Source organism: Sciurus vulgaris (genome assembly GCF_902686455.1).
Source record: "Sciurus vulgaris genome assembly, chromosome: X".
Classification (NCBI taxonomy): Eukaryota; Metazoa; Chordata; class Mammalia; order Rodentia; family Sciuridae; genus Sciurus; species Sciurus vulgaris.
Window position 1 is genome coordinate 132,247,911 of NC_136471.1, and position 23,096 is coordinate 132,271,006.

The 23,096-nt window shown below is 44.1% G+C and overlaps 1 protein-coding gene and 1 long non-coding RNA gene across 5 annotated transcripts in view; one reads left to right on the forward strand and one right to left on the reverse strand.

Annotated features, from left to right (window-relative positions):
- Window positions 1-23,096, forward strand: part of LOC306650885 — a 461,164-nt gene that overhangs the window by 353,035 nt on the left and 85,033 nt on the right. The gene's annotated exons all lie outside the window — the stretch shown is intronic.
- The window catches only part of SHROOM2 (shroom family member 2), a 125,899-nt gene that overhangs the window by 10,067 nt on the left and 92,736 nt on the right, over window positions 1-23,096 (reverse strand). For all 4 annotated transcript variants that reach the window (XM_079123124.1, XM_079123123.1, XM_079123125.1 and 1 more), the window contains exons 6-8: window positions 4,479-5,156; window positions 2,318-2,869; window positions 1,077-1,248 (exon numbers count right to left, since the gene is read on the reverse strand). In XM_079123124.1, coding sequence (XP_078979250.1) covers window positions 1,077-1,248; window positions 2,318-2,869; window positions 4,479-5,156 — 1,402 coding nt within the window. The remainder of the gene's footprint in view (window positions 1-1,076; window positions 1,249-2,317; window positions 2,870-4,478; window positions 5,157-23,096) is intronic.

Sequence of the window (23,096 nt, forward strand, 5' to 3'; positions counted from 1 at the left end):
TGCCACCAGACCTCTGCACCCACTGAGACCCCTCCCTCCTCTATGACATCCCAGAGATTGCCCTCATGTCAGTCTGGGCTCTGCTCAATAATCCTTTCATTACAGCCCTCTCTATGGTTGCACTCATTTGTCTCTGTCCCTTCACCCTGTCTCAGCTGTCTTACCAGTTGACATAGTGTATCAAGGATCAGCAGACTTTCTGTCAGGGAACAGAAAATAATACTTTAGACTTTGCAGGCTATTTGATCACTGTTGTAACAAGTCAATTTTGCCATCGTATGAAAGACACCATCGACCCTGTGGTGAATAGATGTGGCTGTGTAAATAAAACTTTATTTATAAAAGCAGGTGGTAGGCCAAGTTTGCTGTGCCTGTATCGTATATTTGTCTTTGTGGCGGCTGTTTATTTCTTCCATGTGATGAGCGGAAGTATTTCGTCTCCTCTGCATTCTCAAGGGCCTGAGTGAATTCTTGGGAGTTGAATACGTGATGGCTTTGGGCTGACAAGGTACTTTCTGATCCACTGTTTGATTTATGATCAAACATCTAGTTACAGATATTTGAAATTGATATTAAAATTCAAGGAAGACAGGTGACTCATTTGATGGCCAATTAGGTCCCCTAGATTTTAGTTGTGGTAGAAAGGAACTATCTATTGAACTTAAAATTACAGCGATTGTTATCCACTCTAACTAATTTGATATTGACTTCTATTAGAAAAAGATAGCAGAAAGACCCTTATAGAAAAATAAGAACAAAGAATTCACCACAAAGGGATTACTAATTTTGTCCCACATTTCCTTGTCCTGCGTGAAAGCCAAACACAATGCCCTCAGATGTGTGGTGTAGAGTCTGTGCTAGGGTAGAAATGTGTGATCCCAGTGCCTCCTGCCTGCCTGTTTCTCTTGGTGCACTTCTTTTTTTGTGAGATAGTTTCTTTATGTTGCCTAGAATGGCCTTGAACTCTGGGCTCAAGCCATCCTCCTATTTCAACCTCCAGAGTAGCTTGGGCTCTAGATGCATGCCATGGCACCCAGTCTCAAGTACAGTTGTATTTTGGAATTCCACTTTCCTACCTTCTTCACTGACAGGTCGTGGTCTAAGTCACTCCCAGAGTACTCCTCAGGCTCCTGCTGCTCCTGCAGGTCCTTCATCTTGATCAGCAGCTCCGCCTTGGGGGCTGATGTGCTGTAGTAGGTGGAATTGGTGGCCAGAGACACGGCTGCAGGCACACTTGGCTCCTCTTTCCTGGGTAGGAAGATGAGAACTTCAATTAACTGCAACCATATGTATGGACGTGCCCCTGGGACTTGTTCCCTGGGTTGTGACAAATAAAAGTTGGCACTAATAGAGAGAAAAGCCAGAGAGATGAGGTAGCCACAGAGGTGGAAAAAGGATAGTGATGAGGTTAAAACTAAAACAAAACAAAACATCTTACCAAATGGATAGTCTATGGAACAGCTTTTTGTTGTTGTTGTGCGTGTGTGTTTATGCACACGGGCGCTTTCTGATGCCAGGGTCTTACACATGCTAGCTCTTACTACCAAGCTATACCCTCAACCCCTAGTTAACTGAAATGCTTAAAAAAAAATCTCTAAGGAAAGAAAGAGATGTTCAATATCCACTCCATCCTTAGCCAAGAAGCAGGATTTGTGATGTGCTTCAGAATGACAGACAGAAAGTTAGACAGACATACAATATACAAATTAAACAGAAAGATTAGATGATAGGCCAACAGAAGACAGGGAGATAGAGAGACAGACAGACAGCCTCTCATACTGAGGCAGGGTTTCTCAGCTTCAGCACTAAGGGCATGTGGGCCTGGCTGACTCCATGTGGCAGGGCCATCCTGTGTGCTGTGGGCTTTTGAGCGGCATGCCTTGCCTCTTCCCACTAGCTGACAGGAACACCCCCTCCCCTCCAGTGTGACAGCCAAAACTGTCTCCAGACATTGCCAATTGCCCTCTGGGGCAGATGATGGTCTCCACTGAGAATCCGTCTTAGAGGAAAGGAGACTTGTGCTCATCGTCATAATCGTGCCGGCCCTAAGCCAAGGAAGGAGCTTGGCTGCTGCAGCTTGTATTATCGTGTCTTTGCCAGGCCCCAAAGCCACCACGCCCAGGGTGAGTGCCTTTAACTCCTATCTTCTCTACTGGGATGCTTACAAAAGTGCTAAGCAATGGGAGCAGCTATGAAAATTTGTGTCCCAGAGATAGGAATCACAAAAATTCACTAGCAGATGCCCTCCTCCTCCCTTTTTAAGCCTAAGAGGCTCCGGGCAGAATCATGCACCCTTTGGAAAGTGGCATCCACTCACTTTTCCTCTGTGGTTCTAGGAGAAGGGATCTTGGGGAGCAGCTTCCTTCGCTGCTGCGCTTCTTCCAGGAGATGTTCATCTTTGGGGAAGATTCCCTCCATTAGGTCCATGGTGGTTTTGATTTTTACACTGGGATCCAGGATATCAGCCAGGGATTTATCCTTTCCCACGATCTCCCTGGCCAGCTCCTCCGACTTCAGGTCTTCAATGGTCTTCTCTTTGGTCTTCATGTAGCTGAGCACAGGAGGGGAGGCACAGCCATCTTTTGCAGGTGGTGCAGGGGTGCTGGGGGTCTGGGGCTCCAGCGAATGGGTTTTGTGAGGGGCCTCGGTCTCGGTGCCATGGCGCGTATACACGCAGAAGCGGGAATAGCACTGCTCGGACGTGCTCAGGGTCTTGATCTGATCTCTCTCCAGCCCACTGGGCAGCACGGGCAGCTCGGCCGGGCACGCCAGACTCTGGCGGCTCTCCTTCTCGGGCTGGCTCTCTGAGTGCACTATCTTGATGGGCACCATCTTCACAGTGGTGTTGTTGTCCATCACCCGCTCAATTCTGGAAAGAGAAGAGTCATCCTCTGAAATCCTTGCAACAGATGGACTCCAACCCAGGACTCAGACTGGTGGGTCCCCTCCCTGGTCAACCACCCAGCTGCAAGGAGCTGCCAGATACATGTCCTAGACAAGACAGAGGAGGCTGAGAAGTTGTCCCCATCTGATCCCTCATAGGGCTCTAGACCCTTAGCAGTCCAATTAAAACTAACGGCCATACACCTACAGGCATCTGAGGGGATCTTCCTGGGGTGTCTTGAGGAATATGAGGTCTGTTTAATATTCTTTTTTAAAATTCCAATGATAGTGCAAACTTTAACAGGCCCTGCTCGGTTAAACTTCCTTTTGTTGGAGAAACCTGTAGCAAATAGGCATTTTTCACAGAATCATCGCGAGTGTCTCAGGTCAGGGTTTCTCAGGGCAGGTTGGTGCACACCTGCCTGAGTGAGAACATCCTCAGGGGCATGAAGGCTTCTATGGAGCTGGATTCAGCACTGGGCACTTCTGCCCACCAGTCCCACTTTGAAGCTTCTTCAAGGGAATTCCACCCTCCACCTAACACCTCAGGCCACCCTTTGCACAGACTTTCAAATGAGTGTGACGATCATCCTGGCAATAAACAGGGAACCTGCTGCCCCACACAGGGCACATGTTTCCATTTTTAGAAAAAGGGGGAGGGAGGTCCTGATAAAAGGAGCAGGGGAAGCTCCTACAGCACCCAAAGAGAGAGAGAATGGGAAGAAACCTCCTGGTCAGCACCACAGGGTCTCACCTGGGGCAACAAATGCTTGCTGCTCTCAGAGGTACAGAGCGGGGCCATGAACGTGGGGACTGTGCCCACAAGGGCTATTGGAGCCTAAGTGTTTTGAAAGAACACCCTGGAGAAAGAGAGCCATCTACTGGTGTCAGGAGGAAAAAAACCTAGCCAAACAAACAACTCAAACTCAAATCTATTTAATTTTTGTTTTGTTTTTTCTTTTTTGGCGGTGCTGGGGTTCAAACCCAGGGCCCTGTGCTGGCAAGGCAAGCATTTTACCAACTGAGCTATCTCCCCAGCCCTGAATGTGTTTAATTTTTAAAGAATGTTTGTTTGTTTATTAATGAGTGCAGAGAATGGTACCCAGGGCCTCTAGACAAGGGCTCTACCTGGAACTTGCAATCCTCCTGCTCAGTCTCCTGAGTTGCTGAGATAACAGGTCTATACCATCATACCTGGCTGCTTAGCTTTTTAACATGTAAAAAAAAAATGCAGAAAAAAGTGAGTTTGAAAATACCAGACATTATGCAAAACACCAACTTCACTTTAAGGTCTCATGCTTGGAGTCAAACCTGATTCTGGTCTTAAGTACTATATGTGCAAGATAAACACACCCCTAGTCTGCAGATGCCTGTGGGTGAAGAGGAGGGGGAGAATGGTCATTCTCATTAGAAAAGGGCAGCCCCTGAGTTAAAAGTCCAACTGATTTCCCTCCAGTAGTTACTTCCCAGGACCAACTTTAAATTCAGTGTCTTAAGCTACGGTAAGTTGCAAACCACCTGGGAAGGAGCCACCAAAAACAACACCTGCAGAAGGAACAGAATGAACACATGCCACCACAATCACAGAACAATACCTTGTTGAATTCTCATCCTGGATAAGCAGGGGAGGTTTGTCTGTCAGCTTCTGGGGGGCGAACTGAGGTGAGGGGGAGCGAGAGGTCTCCATGGCAGATGCCTGCAGGTACTGGAACTTGGAAGTGAGCAGTGCTTCCGGCCTAGGACAGGATGTGTCCTCATTCACATGCTGGCTGTCACACTCATGGGTGGTGGCCTTTGGGGTGTCTTGGGGCTGGGTACTGCTGAACACAGAGGGGCTGTGGGAGAGGGGTTGGTGGGTCACACACACCTCTAGGGACACAGGAGACGGTGTTGGGAAAGGCCTGCCAGGAGCAGCCTGCTGAGTGTCTGCAGGTACACTGTACTTCCTGGGCTCACGCTTGGGCGGTGGAGGCCTCTGTGGGGCTGGCCTCTTGGGGAGTGCTGTTGTGCTCACTGGCCACGAATGCTGTCCCTGAGCATGTGGGGGTGAAGGGGCACCCTGGGTTTGAGGTCCTGAGTCTGCCTGTGTGTTCTCCTCTGAGTACCGATAATCACGAGGTAGAGTCCCCGCTCGGCCCCTGCCCTCCAGGGGCAGCTCTGGGGCTTCCGAAGTGTGGGATGATTCAGACAATGTGGATGGGGTCTGTGGGTTCTGATTTGATGGGTCCTGTGGTGCTCCTGAGCTGACTGCCGGACACTGGGCATCTGCTTGCCTAGAGGAAGAATGCAGAAGAGTAAGTCAAGAATTCCAATTAGCATCTCCCTGCGTGCACCTGCAACCCTCCACAGTCCCCTTAAACCGCTTTAAGAAGTTAAATCCACATATGCTCTCATACCTCGTCCTCACTGCCACTCTTCCTGTATGGTGACAATCCCTAACACACAATAGACAACATGAGCTATATGTTGGTGTGTATACAACAGAGCATGAGGCATCAGGACACATGAGTACACTGACCAGAAACGCATACCAACTGCACTTTTTAAATAAAATATCACACAAAAGTTTTAGAAAATAAAGTTTTCTATATGAAAATTCTCATATACAGCTTTATTCAGAACTGTGTACTTCAAGTCGCAGTATTTTCATGTGGCTTTATGGGGACCTGTAATATACACAAGGGAAGACCTTTCTCAGGCTGCCAATCAATTCACTCGAAAAAAGGGAGGGGGTATATGAAAAATGGTGGAATGAGACAGACTTCATTACCCTATGTACATGTATGATTACATGAATGGTATGAATCTATCATGTACAACCACAGAAACGAAATGATGTACCCCATTTGTGTACAATGAATCAAAATGCAGTCTAAAAATTTTAAAAATAATTTTAAAAAATTAAATACTAAGTAAAATAATAAAGATGACTTTAAAAACAAAATCGGTCATGTGTCATAATAAATGAGAAAAACAAAGGCAATCTCTTGTTTTTTTGTTATTAAAAACATATTTTTTTTAATTTTTAAAATTATTTTTTGATTCATTGTACACAAATGGGATACAACTTTCATTTCTCTGGTTGTACATGAAGTAGAATCACACCATTTGTGTAATCATACATGTACATAGGGTAATGATGTCTGTCTCATTCTATTATCTTTCCTTCCCCTCCACTGGTGATTTCTTTTGAAAACAGCCATGTCTCATCAATCTTTCGTCATATGAACTATGAACACACAGGTGTTTACACATACATACGTATATAAAACGTGCCTGACACACACACGCACAGGCAGGCTTCACACACATGCTTACATGTTCATCGCTGAAGTTCATGGGCTAACAACTATCAAGCTTGCAACAAACAGGCTGGCATTACCTTTGCCCATACACTCCTTCCTTCCAAAAGTAATAAAACAAACCTCTGATATAAGGAAGGAACTATTTCCACTTAAAAAAAAAAAAAAAGACCTGAGGACTGGTATGTAGTTCAGCAGTACAACACTTGCCCATGAGCAAGGCAAACCCTGGGTTTGAACCCCCGCATTACCCAATAAAAGGACCTCTGGGTTGTTAAAGGAGACCCAAACAAGGGCAGCAAACAGACACTCAATAGGCAGGCATCAGCATCAATAAGAGACATAACTTATTCACTAACGAGCAGAACAGTGGAAACCTCCCTCCCACCAGAACCTGTGCAAAGGAGCTTCACTCTGGGGCTGGCCGTGAGGCCCAGGAGACGCACCTGCCTCTGAACCATGTCTTGGAGCCATCTGAACATGATGCGTGGTAATCTGGGTGCTACAGATGGCACATGCAGCACTGGAAATCTAGAGCCCTGTGGGTGCCAGTCTTGCAATGTCCTGGGGTGAGGGAGGAAAAGGGTTCCCACCAGGGTTAATGGATGCTCTAGAAAAGAACAGAGACCAGGGACCAGTGCCCTCCTGCTCCCCTGTATCACCACAGGCTCAGAGGGAGCTGGACTCTACTACTCCAAAGCCAGGGCTGAAGTGCTCAAAATCTAGAGGACAGAAGAGCTTGAGTCCCACTGAACCCTGAAAGAAAACATGGATGTTCTGCTGCAACACAGCAACCCAACCAAGAGCTTAAGAAAGTAGCAAACCGAACTCGCGAGTTTGATTTCTAACATATGTTAGATAGACATGGAAATGTCTAATTTAAGTTTTATCACAAAAACTTGAACACCACAATGAATGTCTGGTTGTAGAACAGGATGACATTCGACACTGTCAAACTGAGGACACATTCTGAGGGGTGCCACTCATGGGTTAGAGGTCTCCCCATTTCACTTCATTTCAAAAAGCTGAGGTGTACTTGAATTTTTTCTCTCCTATTAAAACTCCTAAAGTCTAGGATCCATAGACCCAACTAAAAGCACCTGGTATCTGTTATTTAATAAATAGCCACCACATTATATGAAAGGAGAATTAAATGAGCTGCAATTTTTGCCCAAAATCTACATGCCTATGGCTACCCCAAAGCATACAGATTAAAAAGGAGCTCTACTTACAAAGTGATCTCTTACTGCTAACTTCTGATCTCAAACTGAAATGCTCTGTAATCCACCCAGAAACGGAAGGCAATTCACCTGACAAAGGTAAACTGACCTGCTGGGGGCAAAGTACCTTTGAGAAGTGCATAATGACTCAGAGCAAAAGATCCACTAAAAATTCACAAACTGGGCTGGTTCCTGGCTTCTCTCCTTATCAGATGACTCCACAGCTCCTTCCTGCCTTACTAAAGGGACATCTCGTGCAGGAGTTGAAGGCTCTGTTTTCTAGGGGACTGGTGTGAGCTACAGCAGCCCTTCCATGCTAGAAGCATGAAACACGGTGCTCCACCTTGATGTTTCTATTTAGAGGTACCTAGGCACAATAACCTCTGGGTCATTTGTTCCTCACCTTCCTCTTTTTCCTTGATTCTCTCAAACTTGCAAACTCACAACTATAAAAGCAATAACTGGTTTTAATTGTCCTAGTTAAGAAACCAGGCAATCAGGTCATGGTGACAATTATGAAAAAAAGGAAAAAAAAAAAAAAAAAAAAATTCCCCAGGAATTTAGGGATTCAAGAGACAACTTGGTAGATAATGAGTATTTGTATGTGTGTGGCGCGTCTAAGTTGTATGACACAGACGTGTGTGTATGCAGATGTATGGAGCCTGCGTGCCCACACTTGTATGTCCTGTGTGTCACATACAGGTGCCTGTATGGTTCTGTATGTTGGGGGGGTGTTTGTAACACATTCACGTGACTGTGTTATATCTATATGTCTCTGGACCTGCTATCATTCAGTTTATTCTTAAATAAATGTTTATCCCTTTTTTGTACTGTCAATAATAAAGTAAGTAGTGATAGCAGGTCCAGAGACAAAGCAGGACAATAAAATGACTTGGGAACTCCGTCTCAGCACGAATGGCCCCAGAGCAGAGAGGTAAGCCACACAAAGAAGCATTTCAAAGAAGCCGCATTCCAGAGGCAATTGCTATTCAGGCTGGGCTGGTTGTTCATTCTCATGCAAAACATGCTAATGACATGTTACCAAGGACAGAGTGGCAGCCAGTTCTGAGAGGGGAGGGGGCTGACAGTATCCAAGCAGCAGAGGTTCCAGGGACCTGCCAGTGGAGCTCGGATCTCACTGCACTGGCCTCATTGTTGAAAGCTGCAGGCGCTGGATGCTCTGGAACAGGCCCACAAAGCCAAACAAAACTAATCCAAAGAGGACAAGCAAAGGGGAAGGGTTCAACACAGTCATAGGGCAGAGACTACAGTTAGGGGGAAATCCTATCAACATCACTATTATTCACATTGACGTTTTCTGCTCCTGCTATGAAGACGGCCAGCCCCATGTCTAAGTGTGAGGTTTCCATATAAGAGAGGTGACTGTTTTATTTCCAGACTCCATCTGTTCACCACATGCTCCCTGAAAATGAGAGTCAGGGGACAGAAGGCAGATGCACTCCCAAGGCCTTAACTCATGACCTACTACCTAAACTACCAAATGAAAGCATGCTGCATGTCCTTTCCTACCCCCACTCCTTTCTCACAAACAATCTCACCAACCACAGAAACCAGGTGCTCATAAAATCCAGGGAACCTTTGCCAAGACTCTAAGATAAACTAAATCAGAGAATAAGACCACTGGGGATGACCACAAAAGGGCAGAGGCTTATTTATATTTCTGGGCTTTTACCCTGTTACCTGTTAAAAGTATGATGTTTTCTTCCTCCCCCACCCGTGTGCTCTCTCAGCAGCTACAACAGCCCCACCTTAGCACAGGCCAAGAAATTTGTGCAGGATGCTGGCACCAATAGAAGGAACACAACAGCTCCTGGGATAAACTGACCACCCGTTCCTCAAGACGGGGATGTTTGCACAGAAAAAATAAAACAATGTCCCTGACCAATGAAAATTACTAGACATTAGCCCACCCCAGAAAAATCCATAAAGGTCTGCATCTCCCTTGATTTGAAGAGTAGCCTGGTCCCCTGTCTCCCTCCAGTTGAAGTCCTAACTAAAGTCTTGCCTGTGTGTGTTCGCACTCACTTGGCTTTCTCTGGTTCCTACAGTCCTGAGTCAAAAGTTCCCATTCCCCGTATCAAAAGCACTGGGCCATTTCTGAGCCTTCATTTCTGCTGTCTGCAGCCACCTCCGTTGCCCAACTAACTCCTACCCACAAATCCCACCTCCAGCTCATGCCCTAGCATCAAACTCCCAAATTATCTTATTGTTCCCCTGCCCTGGCTCCACTACTCACTGGACTTTAGGCACCTCCACAGAAAGGGCAGGGGGCTGGGCTGTTTTCTTTGGCGCCTGGCAGGCCACTATTTAAACCATGCATCATGTAATGCTGTCATCTGCATGCCCATTAGACACGTAAATGCACTTGTTGCCGTCAATCACTTTCAAACAAAAGGGGAGGGGGGCGCGTCCAGATGTTAAGGAGGGAAACTGCATTTTTCCCCCAAAAGACACACGTGGCTAAGTCCTCAGTGAAATGATCTTGTATAGGAATAGTCCCAGCAGTTTTTGGACTGCTCTGTAATCGCTCCACTAATTCACCATTTCTTTTAGAGTAGGGTTTACAATTGTGTTCATCAAGGAGGATGGAGAAAATGTCTGAATCTTTCAGAAGACTTAAGGAACACACACCACAGGGTCCGTCTTTCTTAACCACTTTTGGTGTCAATGATGGGATAAGGATACAGAGGCCATACTGATCCTGTGGACACGGCCACAGAAATGCTGGCATTGAGGCACTCTGGTGTCTGAGACCTTTGTAACGTATGGGCCCCCTCTGATCTGGGGTCTCACTGGGCAGCCATTTCCAATCATATTCATCACGAACCAGCTATGTGACATCTGATCAGCAACCACGCCTCAGAAAGTGTCATGATCTCACCTGTGCACCATCGTCACAGCCCATACCACATGGGGTAGCAATGGGCGTTTGAGGCACATAAAGCCCATGACGTAGGAGGACTGGTGTGGGGTTTCTAAAAGCCAGGTTCTAGGCTAAATACCTAAGACAAAAATGTTACTCTGTGGTGGAGCAGACCCAGGTGTAGGTCTCCATGACACCAACATTATACACAACCTCTTCCCAAAACAACACAATCCGCCCAATGTGGAACAGTCCAGTCTTCCAAGTTGGGAAGGGCATTCTCAAGGCAGTCCACACCAGCCAGTTGAGGGGTGACTGTAGGTGCCAAGCACACTGAAAGAACTCTGGGCAATGGAGTCACCTTATCTTAGCAAAAGAAAGAGAAACAGAGTGAACATGTTTCCAAAGATAACACGGAATCCCTTCCTCCTTTCACTTAACTATGATGCAAAATGCCAACTTGTGCCATACACACGTAGAGTGTCCTCAGCATACTGTCAAGAATAGCAATGGGGGGTATTTCTGCATCTGTGGTGGCCCAAGAATCATACTTGAGAGTTTGTAGCCTAAGTGGTGTACACAGAGCTTGGTTACCTCGTGGGACAACTGGGGTGAGACCCAGAGCCAGACTTCCATGAATGGCAGACACGGACTACTCAATGTCTCAAATGTTACCCAGAGTTGAACATTTACAATTTGAGGTTAGAATAGAGAAAGAACACTTCCACTGGTGTGGGTATCAATAAAAGTGATTTTGTAAAATGCAGACTTGATCAGAAATCATGAGAGCTCATCTACTCTTTAGCCTCATGAGATGCGACAGGCACTGCCAGGCAGGTCATCTGGTGCTAAAGAGCAACAGTGCCACTGGACCTTTGGACAGGAGTCAGGCAGCTAAAAAGATAGGACACCCACACTGCTCCATGAACACGTCTCCCAGATGAGCCCCCGGTCTTCCCCCTTCCCTTCTCACATCCCGGCTTGTTCTTACAGACCAACAACTCCTTGGTAAAGAATGGGCAGAAGGCTCTTCTATCAACACAGTGCCCCATAAATGCCAAATGAGTGGGGAAAGGATATGGTGGGGAAGACATCAGAGCCCAAGAGAGGCAGCCAACTAAGCAACTGATCAACGAGTGGACAAACATTTCAATGGCATGAGCACCCAAGAATAATGGCATTGGCCACTCTCTTCTTAGAAATGCCGACTTACCACAGGACTTCCCAGAGCAGGAACAGCCATAAGGTAGGGGGGCTATCTCATCTCTGTATGCCCGGTTTCCAGGCATGAAACAATACAGTCCGAGGATCCCTTATCGGAAAGGCTTGGAACAGAAGTGTTTTGGATTTTGGAATATTTGCATATATATAATGAGACATCTCAGGGATGGTATCCAAGTCTAAACACAAAATTAATTTGTTTTCTATAAAACTTACACACACAGCCTATGTTAGTCAGCTTTTCATAACTGTGATCAAAATACCTGACATGAACAACCAAGGAGAAAAAAATTATTTTGGCTCATATCTTCAGTCCTCAGTCAACTGTGGCAGAGGGAAGCAACTCAGTTCATGGCAGCAGGAAGTAGAGAGGGACAAGATAAACCCTCTCCCCCGCCAGTGATCTACTTTCTTCAACTAGGTCCCACCTCCCAGTAGTCCACTGATGGATGTGGATGTACTAACCCACTCGTGAGAAGAGCCATCATGAGCTGACCACTCCACCTCTAAACACTGGTATATTCCCTAACACATGAGCTTTGGGGAGACATTCCAGACCCAAACCATAACAGAGTCCAAAGGTAATCATATAGGACCATTTTTAGTGTGCCTGCATTTTAACTATGACCGTCACAGTGTGATGTGAGGTCAAGTACAGGCCTTTTCCACTTGTGGCAGCTTGTCAATACTCCAAATACTTCAGATTTTGGAGGACTTCAGATTTCAGATTTTGGGGTCAGGGATGATCAGCCTGTATTTACTGAATGCACAAATGGGCTAATGATGACAAAGAGAGAGCTGTATCCACAGGTTCTGTTCAAATTCTTGTGTCTTGCAGAATGACCTTCTGGGAGAACATAACCCCCGAGTCACCATTAGCTACTTGGTTCTTTACTACCACATCTATGCCACAGCTTCCCTCTCTGTATCAGGCTCAAACAGGCTCTTTCCAAGATCCTAAAGCCACATGGGAAAAGAAATTACTTGAGAAAATCAGATGAATTTTATTTCTTCAATGTCTTCACAGATGGATAAAAGGATTTGCAGCTTCCTTGGGGTATTATTTTTGCTTGCAGGGACTTGGATGCCAAACAATAATGAAGTTGAATTAGACAGGCTGATAAGTCATTTGTGATTAAGGGAAGGGAGTGGGGGTAGGGACAACAGATGAAAAGAGAAATTCCCATTGCAGATGATCCAAAAGCAAATTAACAGGCACTGACTTCTTGAGGGGTTAGCAATCAGTAATAAAGATTTCTTAGATTTGGAAGATCCTCCACCCCCCACCCCCATGGTGCTAGTAATTAATCCCAAGGGTACACTACCACTGAGCCATATCCAAGCCATTTTATTTTGAGACAGGGTCTTGCTAAGTTACCTAGGTTGTGATCCTCCTGCCTCAATCTCTCAAGTAGCTGGGATTACAGGCATGTGCCATAATGTCCAGCCTAGATTTGGAGTTTTTTGGTGGAGGTGGAGGTGGTAATGGTGTTTTTTGTTTGTTTGTTTTGGTTTTTTTTTTTTTTTTTTTTCTTTTTGTTTAGGGCAGGGGTTAGTTTGCAGTACTGGGAACGAACCCAGGGGCACTCTACCACTGAGCTGCATCCCCTGCCCTTTTTATTTTGAGACACTAAATTGCTGAGGCTAGCCTCAAACTCGCTATCCTCCTATCTCAGCCTTCCGAGCCACTGGGATTACAGGTGTTTGCCACTGTACCAGTTTAGATTTGGAGATTACAATTTGTGACTAAATGCTCAAGTATACCACTATGACTATACTTTTAGGATACATGTTCTGAGAATCTGCTTCAAGGGGCCTTTTCTTTCTACAGCTAAAAAACCTCATTCTTGATCCCAAGATCAAGGATCACAGGAGCTGGGTTCTCCCCAAACTTACTCAATCAGAAGGCCAAGTCTGGGTAGAGGCAGGAACAGTGAGGGACAGATGACATTCCTGTGAATCTGTATTTCAAGGCAAGCCTTCTAGGCAATTTAGATGTCATGCAGGCATTCAAAATCTCTGCTTTATAAAACCTCCTCTCCCAAATTCCTTCTCTCCCACTTTTCTGCCCACTACATTTGATTTTTGAAAGTTATTTCCCTGATGTTCTAATCCTAGGCTCGGCACACCTCTCTCTCAAATTTAATCATTATCATCTGCAGAAATGGTTGAGATTTTTGCAAGTCATCATCTGCAAAAATTGTGAGAATGCTCCCAGGAAGCAGGCCAGGAGGGACCTGTTCACATTCCTCCTCCCAGAATGGCTTCTTGAGCCCTGAGCCAGGCCATCTTGGTAAGGACTTCAGAAGGAGTTTGTGGAGTTCCATTCGGGTTCACAAAGATGGACCACTGCTCCCAGAACCAACTAAAAAGTGACCAGGAAAAGTTATAAAATCATAGTTTCAAAACATTAATTGGTGCCAGGCGTAGTGGCACATGCCTGTAATCCCAGCAGCTCAGAAGGCTGAGGTAGGAGGATCACAAGTTCAAAGCCAGCCTCAGCAACTTAGCAAGGCCCTAAGCAACTTAGTGAGACCTTGTCTCAAAACAAAAAATACAAAAATGGCTGGAGATGTGGTTCAGTGGTTAAGTGTCCCTGGGGTCTGGTTTCTGGTACCCTCCCCCCAAAAAAGAAAGAAAGAAAAAAAAGCCACTCATTGCACTCATTGGAACCCCCTTATCACATAGTCTCCTCTGTATCTTTTCTCCTAGCATTGTCTATGTCCTTCATAATGATTATTGAAATAAGCTATTGTACAAATTTGTGATGTTTAAAATTAATACCTGTCTTGCCTTCTAGACCACAGGATTGCAAATTTAGAGCCCAGCGTCAAATCCCCACTGATACCCAATATTATAGATAAAGTCTTACTGGAAAACACTGTTCTGAAAGAACTTAGTCCAAGTGTATGAGAATCTGCCCAAAGTGCTACTATGCAAAGTGCGATTTACTGGGAGGCTTATCAACAGCAAGGTAGTGATGGGCAACAGCAAAACCTGTTGGATCCCTGCTATTTGGGTTGGAAAGGACATATTTAGTGGTTAGGACAAAAGCGACTTCATCTTGATTGGAATGTAACTTATCTTATTGCTAATATCTTAGGCTAATATAAAAGAGTCAGATACATCACAGAGCCAGGGTCCAGTCAGTCATAAAGCTCCACATACTATTCTAAGGTTCTGGGTATTTATGGTATGCTGGGGAAGTACATGGGGAACCTGACAGTAATGATTCAAGATGGCTGTAGTCAGGTCAAGCTGAATTGCTATGTTATGGTTTGGGTTTGGAATGTACCCCTTAAGATCATGTGTTGAAGGCTTGGTCCACAATGCAGCAATATCCAGAGATGGGGCATTAGGGAAATGACTGGATCATGAGGCTCTGACCTCATCAGTGAATTAAACAATCGATAGCAGAATGACTATAGGGAGGTGGTAGTAACTGGAGGAAGGTGGGGCATGGTTAGAGGAAGTAGGTCACAGGGGGAGGGGTGCCCTTGGGGACTATATCTTGTCCCTGGCTCCTGCCTTGCATGCCAGCTTGCTCTCTTTTCTCTACTTCCTGGCTGCCATGAGCTGAGTAGCTTTCCTCCCCCATACTCTTCTGACATGATGTTGTGCCTCATTTCAGGCCCAGAGAAATGGAGCTGGCTGTCCATGAATAGAAACTTCTGAAAATGTGAGGTAAAATAAATCTTTCTTCCTCTAAGTTGTTGATGTCAGGTATTTCAGTCATAGCAATAAATAGCTGATTAACACATCTTACAGCCCTCTTCCAATTTAACATGACATTTGCATCATTACTGCAGAAATCCAATGGACAGACTCGGTTAGGCTTACTTGCCTATTAAGGGTAATTAGAAATAATTACATTTTCCCATAAAATGATATCTGTAACAAAAATATTAACTGGAATTGAGAAGCCCCTTTCTCTTTAGACTGTGTTTGTACCTACAGTTACATGACCACTTCTGTTTTGCTTTATGAATTTACACACTCTGAATGAGCAAACCTTTTGAGGTAGTTGACCCAGGGGAAATAAACACACAACACCAGCATTAAAATGAACATAGAAATATTCAGTGAAAACCATTATAATGTAAACAAAAAGCAGAAAGGAACATGGGGAACTGGCCAAAAAAGGGGAACCTAGACTGTATGTAAGGACCACAGTTGTGCCTCAATTGAGACCCGGGGTATCCTGCTAGTCAGAGCAAAAAGGGACATGTAAAAACAAAGCCGATCACTTCTAAACTCTTTAGCAGAGACAATTCACTGCCAACTTCCCTTACATGGCACAAGCATGAAAGAGAACGTGTCACCCTCCTGTCACAAAAGAGCACTCCACCAGAGTTTCACAAATTAAAGTAACTTGCTCAATAATCTGTGCTAGAATTCAGACATTCGTCTTCTGACTTGAGTTTTTCCTTCTATGACACATTTATCTGAAACCCTGGTTTCTTTTCTTCCTTAGCATCTTTACCTTCTTTGCAAAGTACTGGATATGATTTCAGAGGAAGGTCTACACCTTCTAGAGAATCTGCACTGCACAGCCAAGGGTGGTTACACTTTCTGCAGTACAAACAGCAACCAGAGACCAGCAACAGTAATACACAATCACCAGAAGCCGGTGGTCACCAAAATACAGAGCTAGCTACACAAAGCCATCAGGTGCAAAGGTCACGACAGGACAATTCGATGCACTTTATTATTAAAAAACAAAACAAAAAACAAAACAGAAAAACTAGCCCTAGCCAATCATAAATGTTTGAAAAGCACACAACATGCTACACGGATGTATCTGTAACCTAAATGATCAAGAAAGGCCCACCTTCAATAGGAAAATGAACACAAGTGTGAATAGTCTCACACACCCACACAGACACAAGTACAAATTGCTAATGCATTAAAAGTTTGACTTTACTAGTCAATGAATAATTGTATGTTAAAAAGAATGTTTTTGCCTAACAAGCCACAGGATTTTTAAGATGTCTAATATTAACAAAGTTGTAGGAGAAGCAGGACTTCCTAGGTGTTGGTGGCTGAAGCCTATACCATAGGCACACTTTATAGACAGCAACAAGGCACCACCTCCTAAATGCCTGCCAATTTCAAGTCTAGATTTTTATCCTAAGGAAACTGGCATGGAAGAGCACAAATATTTCACTATAAGATGTTCACAGGAGTGTTATTTATAATCATGACAGACTAGAAGCAGTCCTAAATGTGCACATTATCAACACTGGGTGGTCATGCCATGCATCAAGACAGGCGTGGTGGCACATGCCTGCAGTCCCACTCGGGAGACTGAGGCAGGAAGATAGCAAGCTCAAGGCCAGTCTCAGCAGCTTAGTGAGACTCTGTCTTAAAAAAAAAAAAAAAAAAAAAAAAAAAAAAAATATATATATATATATATATATATATACACACACACACATATATGTATATGTATATGTATAAAATAAAAATTCAGTGGTAGAATATTCCCAGGTTCAATCCCTGGAACCCCCACCAAAAAAGAATAAAATATATCATAAATGTCCAACTTTTTAAAGGCAGTTTTCATACCATACTTGTAGCAGGACTGTATGTGTGAAAATGTGTAACCACACTAAGAAAGGGCTTCAAAGGAGACAACCTTCTGTGTTGCACAGTGGAGTCTCCAGGTGACGGGAACAAGGGTGATTTTTAATGCCCTCACTTTGCTTTCTAGAACGTGCGTGTGTGTGTGTGTGTGTGTGTGTGTGTGTGTGTGTGTGTGTGTAAGGGTGATTTTTAATGCCCTCACTTTGCTTTCTAGAACGTGCGTGTGTGTGTGTGTGTATGCATGTTTTTGTTGTTGTTGTTTTGGTTCCAGGGATTTAATCCAGGGGTGTTTAGCCACTGAGACACATCCCCAGTCCTTTTTATATTTTATTTAGAAATAGGGTCTTGCTAAGTTACTTAGGCTAGCTTTGAACTTGCAATCCTCCTGTCTCAGCCTCCTGAGCCACTAGGATCACAGGCACCACTGTGCACCATTGTGCTCGGCTGTCCATATGTTCTTCTTCTTTTTTTTTTAATATATTTTTTTAGCTGTAGATGGACACAATACCTTTATTTTATTTTTTCATTTTTATGTGGTGCTGAGGATCAAGCCCAGTCCTCATGCATGCCAGGCAAGCGCTCTGCCACTGAGCCACAACCCCAGCCCCATCCATATATTCTTAATAGAAAGGTTTTGATTAGTAAAATGCTTCATGTGTCTTCCTTCTATCACAATCACATGTGATCCCAAATCCTGAAAAAACCTCACAGCTCAGATTGCTATTCAGCTGAACCGTATTAGTAAATAGATTTTTTTACTCAATAGAATTCAATTATTTCCTGGACTTATATATTTAATTACTATGGAAAGTGTCTCTCTGTAGTGCATATATACACACACACACATACATCTACACACATATACACATATGTAGGAATGTGTGTAAATGTTAAACATCTTCCTAGAATTTCTAGCTATTCCCCCTTTAATGGCCTCCAAATACATTTAAAGGTCCACTGGCTAGATTTTCTAACAAAATAATTAAATATCAGATTTCTTGCAAGTCATGCCCAGGAGAACCTCACCTGTGAGCTGACCTTATGAGTATTTGCCACAGAACACCCAAGGAGGTTTAACTGCCTTCAATAAGGGCCTGTTGGTAGAAAATTGGGTCTGCTAATAAGGGGTAATTTTACTTGCACCCACTTATCAATGATATTAAACATAAATGTGTGTCTCATATGTATTTATAGGTTTCCATCCACATGAATGATGACAGCCAATGAGCAAAGCAATGTAACAAAGGGGCTGGATATATAATTTTAAGGGGAATTTAGATCCCTGACTTCTTTTCCTAAGAATAAAAAACTCTGGCTGAAAAGGATCTTAGACACATTTTAATCCAAGTTTCTTACTTTGCAGAAGAAGAAACAGGGTCAGAAAGCTCAGGCCACTTGCAAGTTCTGCCAATATAAGCTGAGCTACACTCAAGCCCCAAGCCTGTCAGTGGTGGACCACTAGTTGGTGGTCTCTGTGCCAACCCCATCCCCAAAGTGAAATTCCTTCTCACTATAATGTTAGCACACTGGGTAAGGGATGAGAAAGTTAATAAAATAATAGCTTTGGCATCTTGTGCCTAAAGATATTCTTTATTTAAGCAGTGATTACCCCTACAACCTTTTCTCATGAGTGAGCAGAAACCCACCTGATTGAAAATGAGCCACCCTATACCCAGAGCTCTCCATTAGTCAGCTGAGACAATCCAATCCCCAGAAGAAACCCCAGTCGGCTTCATCATAAATGAACTTGGTACCCACATTCTGAGACCCAAGATATATGTGTGAAAGGTACTATGAACTTTCAAGAATTTTTAAAAAGGGCTTTGCAAAGATTAGCGGGTGAATCATTAAGTGACATGGACTACAAGTCTCCCAGAAATGACCTGGCTGCTAAGCTGCGCTAGGAAAAGTCAGCTAGAAAAACCCAACGTCCAAGGACAGGGGGACAATGGTTGAATAGGGTGGATATAAAACTCCAGCTTTCTCACTGGGGTTATTATATTTATTTATATTTGTGTGTATGCTTGACATATATACATACATGACATACATATATATATATGTATGTATGTAATATATATATATATAAAATGTGTGTGTGTATGTATATAAATGTAGTCAAAAGCCATGCAAACATATTTCCAAAGGTCACATAAAATATTACTGTCCCCAAAGTCCAAAATCCAAAGCACATTTTGGGGGAGTAGCCAGTCTATGCAAAACAAGTAGCAGTTAGCACACATTTACTAGGGCCATTGGTCACTTAAGCTGGGCAACAGAAGCCTTCTGCCACCTAATGGTTAACACACAAGTATGACTATTCCTAGTCATCTTAGGAAAAGAATGCTTTTGTGTGTGCCTCTAGGAATGAGAATTCCCTTGCAAAGTTTTTCCTTAATGTATGTGTATGTCACAGAGAAAGTATAAATTTTTCTACTATGTACAACAAAACAAAGTATAGACACATCCCTTTTTCTATCATGGATGCAAGACTTTTCTGCAACAAAATCATCTAAAATACTTGTAGAACATGCCCTCAAAGGTTCTATATTGCAAGGAAAATATTAACTCATTCATCTGTGACAAATCTTTGGTTCTTTATGGACATGTTAAAATATTATTTTTTCATTCATTTTATAAATCTTGACAGCCCATAGGCAGCAGGCTTGTTTGCAAATGCTGTCACATAGGTTTCTAAAAACCTTTCTTCAAGCTCCTGTTCCTTTTTTACCTCTCCACTCGCACAACCACCAAACACGAATTTCAAAATGACACCTACATCCATGCATGAGTGGATGCAGACCCACAGAGTGTGAGCATGTGTGTGTACATATCTCTGCAGTAACTTCCCTGTGAAAATGGCATCCCCTTCCACACACAAAAGCTCCTGTCAGTGCAGTAAAGGCAATTCAATCACCAGCAATAACAGCCTCAAAGAACAATGTGTTTCTTTTGTCACAACATAGAAGGCAAGACAAACCAAAAAAACCACCCAAGCACATGTATGGAAAGAACCTTAAAGAAATGGCATGCCTCTACACTGTCACAATCACACCAAAGAGCAAAGTGCAAGAACTGGAAATTGCTAAGAACTAACAGCGATCCCATTTTCTCCACGTAAAATTTTTTCGCTGCCATCAGCAAGCACCTTGTGGATGTATCCACGGAACATTTCTCATGAACAAACATGCACATCTCTTTTCGCCACTCCCCCCCTCATTTGGATGTGGCTGACTCACCGTTTTCTTTTAATGTCCACACTCAATGCCTCAGGAGTGAGAATGCTTGTTTCTTATTGCTATTAAAAAAGAAATGGCAAGGCAGACAGTCTTCATGTGATGCTGGTACCTTCAAGCCAGCCCCCTTGGGTCACCCATCTGCAGAACTCACATGGAGCAAAGGTCCCACATACCAAGGGCTTCTGGTCCCACCAGTAGTCACAATGGTGCTGAGCCTTCCAGTTCCAATGAGGGTTTAGCCAACTGTGAAAACCAAAGCTGCAAAAAACCTGCATGTATCCACAGGCGTACATGCGGCACAGCAAGCATGCCTGCGCACACACGTGCCCGTTTGCAGAACTCCTGCTAGAATCTGCAGCCTGATTTGCATTATTTTTCATCTTCAGGAGGAACAATAAACAATAAGAATGTTTACAGATCTTGCCAGATCTTACCCACGCCATTGTGAGCTGACAAGCAACCTACCCTTCAAGACAGCAGAACAAAAGAGCCACTGGGAGCTACAAGCCCCTAACAAATAGTACAAGCATTTTTAAACCAGCCCCCTCTGGAATGAGAAACCCACACTGGAGTCCCTTACCTGCTCCTCGTGTTTGCTACAGTGGATCGGCGCTCACACAGTCTGTGAAGGCAGCGACATGCTTCAGGGACCCGCAGACTGCCTCTGCCACCGCAGCCCTTGCATCTCACTGCTGACAGCACTGAGGAGCCACAAAGCCATGCTGGCAACAGCTGCAGTGTCAGCCTGCTGCTTTATGATGGACAAGTTCACGCAGGCTCCGGCAACTCGCACCTCCACCACTGAGCGACTTCTGGCCTCAGGGAATGTTCCCCACACTTCAAGGTTTAAGCCCCAAAAGGCTTTTCCTTTTAAATCCCAAAAGACTTGAGGGGGGTTTCCCTTTTTATATTTAAAAAGGGGAGACACAGAAAAGCCTACTGCAAATTGACCAAACTATGTTATGTGCATATATAAGTATGTAACAAACCCATTATTATGTATAATTATAATGCATCGATAATTTTTTTTTAAAAAAAGAAAAGTCTAGAGTACTAATATCATGCAGGTAGGTTTAAATATTTTAGTACTCTTAATAATCATACAACATGTGTAATACGTGGTTCATCTCCATAACCATAATGAAGTTGAAGACCACGCTCAGAAGCCTACTTCATGTCTACGGATATTCTTGTGTTGATTACACACTCATTAGGAATGTAATCCATCCACCAATCAACCAAGTGTTCTGGAAGTTTGCTGTGGGCTAGGCAATTGGGGAAGAAGACAAAGCAGTCAGGCTGACCCCGACTCACCCAATTCATCACTTCACAGTGATCTGGATTTAAAGCCCCTGCGCCCCACCTCCACTCCTGGCACAGCCCAAGACCTCAGTGCCACGGTCCCCATGCAAGACGCAGCTGCCCCACTGCTGCTCCTAAGAACCCTTTTCCACAGGAGAGTTTCCACCCTCCAAATCGTGAGTTTAGTCCTCAGGGTGGACTTTCTCCTTCCAACCTGCTTCCATCTACATCTTCTTAACCACAGCAATTTGGGGTCGGGGGGATACTAGGGATTGAACTCAGGGGCCCTCAACCACTGAGCTATATTCCCAGCCCTATTTTGCATTTTATTTAGAGACTGGGTCTCACTGAGTTGCTTAGCTTCTTACCGTTGCTGAGGCTGGCTTTGAACTTGTGATCCTCCCGCCTCAGCCTCCCGAGCTGTTGGGATTACAGCTGTGCACCACCTCACCCAGCAATTCACAGCAAATAATCAGATTCCTGTCAGTTCACCAAACAACACATGCTACTTTGCATTCTCTACTGATTATTGCTATTTTAGTAAAAGTCACTTTTTCCTCCACATCTACTGGATCTTCAGCAGTGCACTGATGCATTCATGTTACATCCATTAAGCATTTAAGCAGTCTGCAAGAAAGGCTGCTGTGGACTTCCTGGTCTTCCAGGGGAAGCTTAGGTAGCCTGAGCACTATGAGGACTTGAACCTCATTTGGAGTTTCAACCTCAAAACCTGTATTCTTTCCAATATTCTTCATCTCTACATATTATTTTATTAACATCTCAAAAGGTGTGTCCCTAACACAGAACTTTGAATAGGATTGTGTCCCAATAAATTCACTGTAAATTGAAAATACCTTAAGTTGAGAATGCCATTGAGCACCTCTCATCTGTAAGCATCCTAGCTTAGCAACACAGCACACTGCAGACTTCAGCTGCCCGACCCTCGAAAGGATTGCAGGGTGTATCACAGCCTGGGAAAAGATCAAAATTTACAACTGGAAGGCTGAGTTTCTGCTGACTGAGGTTTGCTTTTGTGCCACTGTCTGTACTTAGAAATGGAGTAAATCAAAATGTTTCATGAGAATTAGGATTTAAAAACAAGCAGTTTATTTTCAAATGGTCAAAGATTTATAAAGAAAAACTGACAATAGAAGAGTTTCCATATAACATATCTAGTTTCCCCAATTACTAAATCTGACATTAGTATGGCATACTGTGCTACTATATGGATGTTGAATGTCCACAAGGCTCATATGTTGAAGATCCAGTCCCCAGGAAGGCACTATTGGGAAGTATTGGAACCTTTAAGAGGTGGGACCTAGTGGGAGAAAGTTAGGTCACTGGGGACATGCCCTTGAAGGGGAATATGGACCCCTGGTCCCTCTCTCTCTCTCTCTCTTTGGCCTGCTGGTCATTGCGGCAGACAGTTTTGCTCCACCACGCACCATCATGCTGTGCT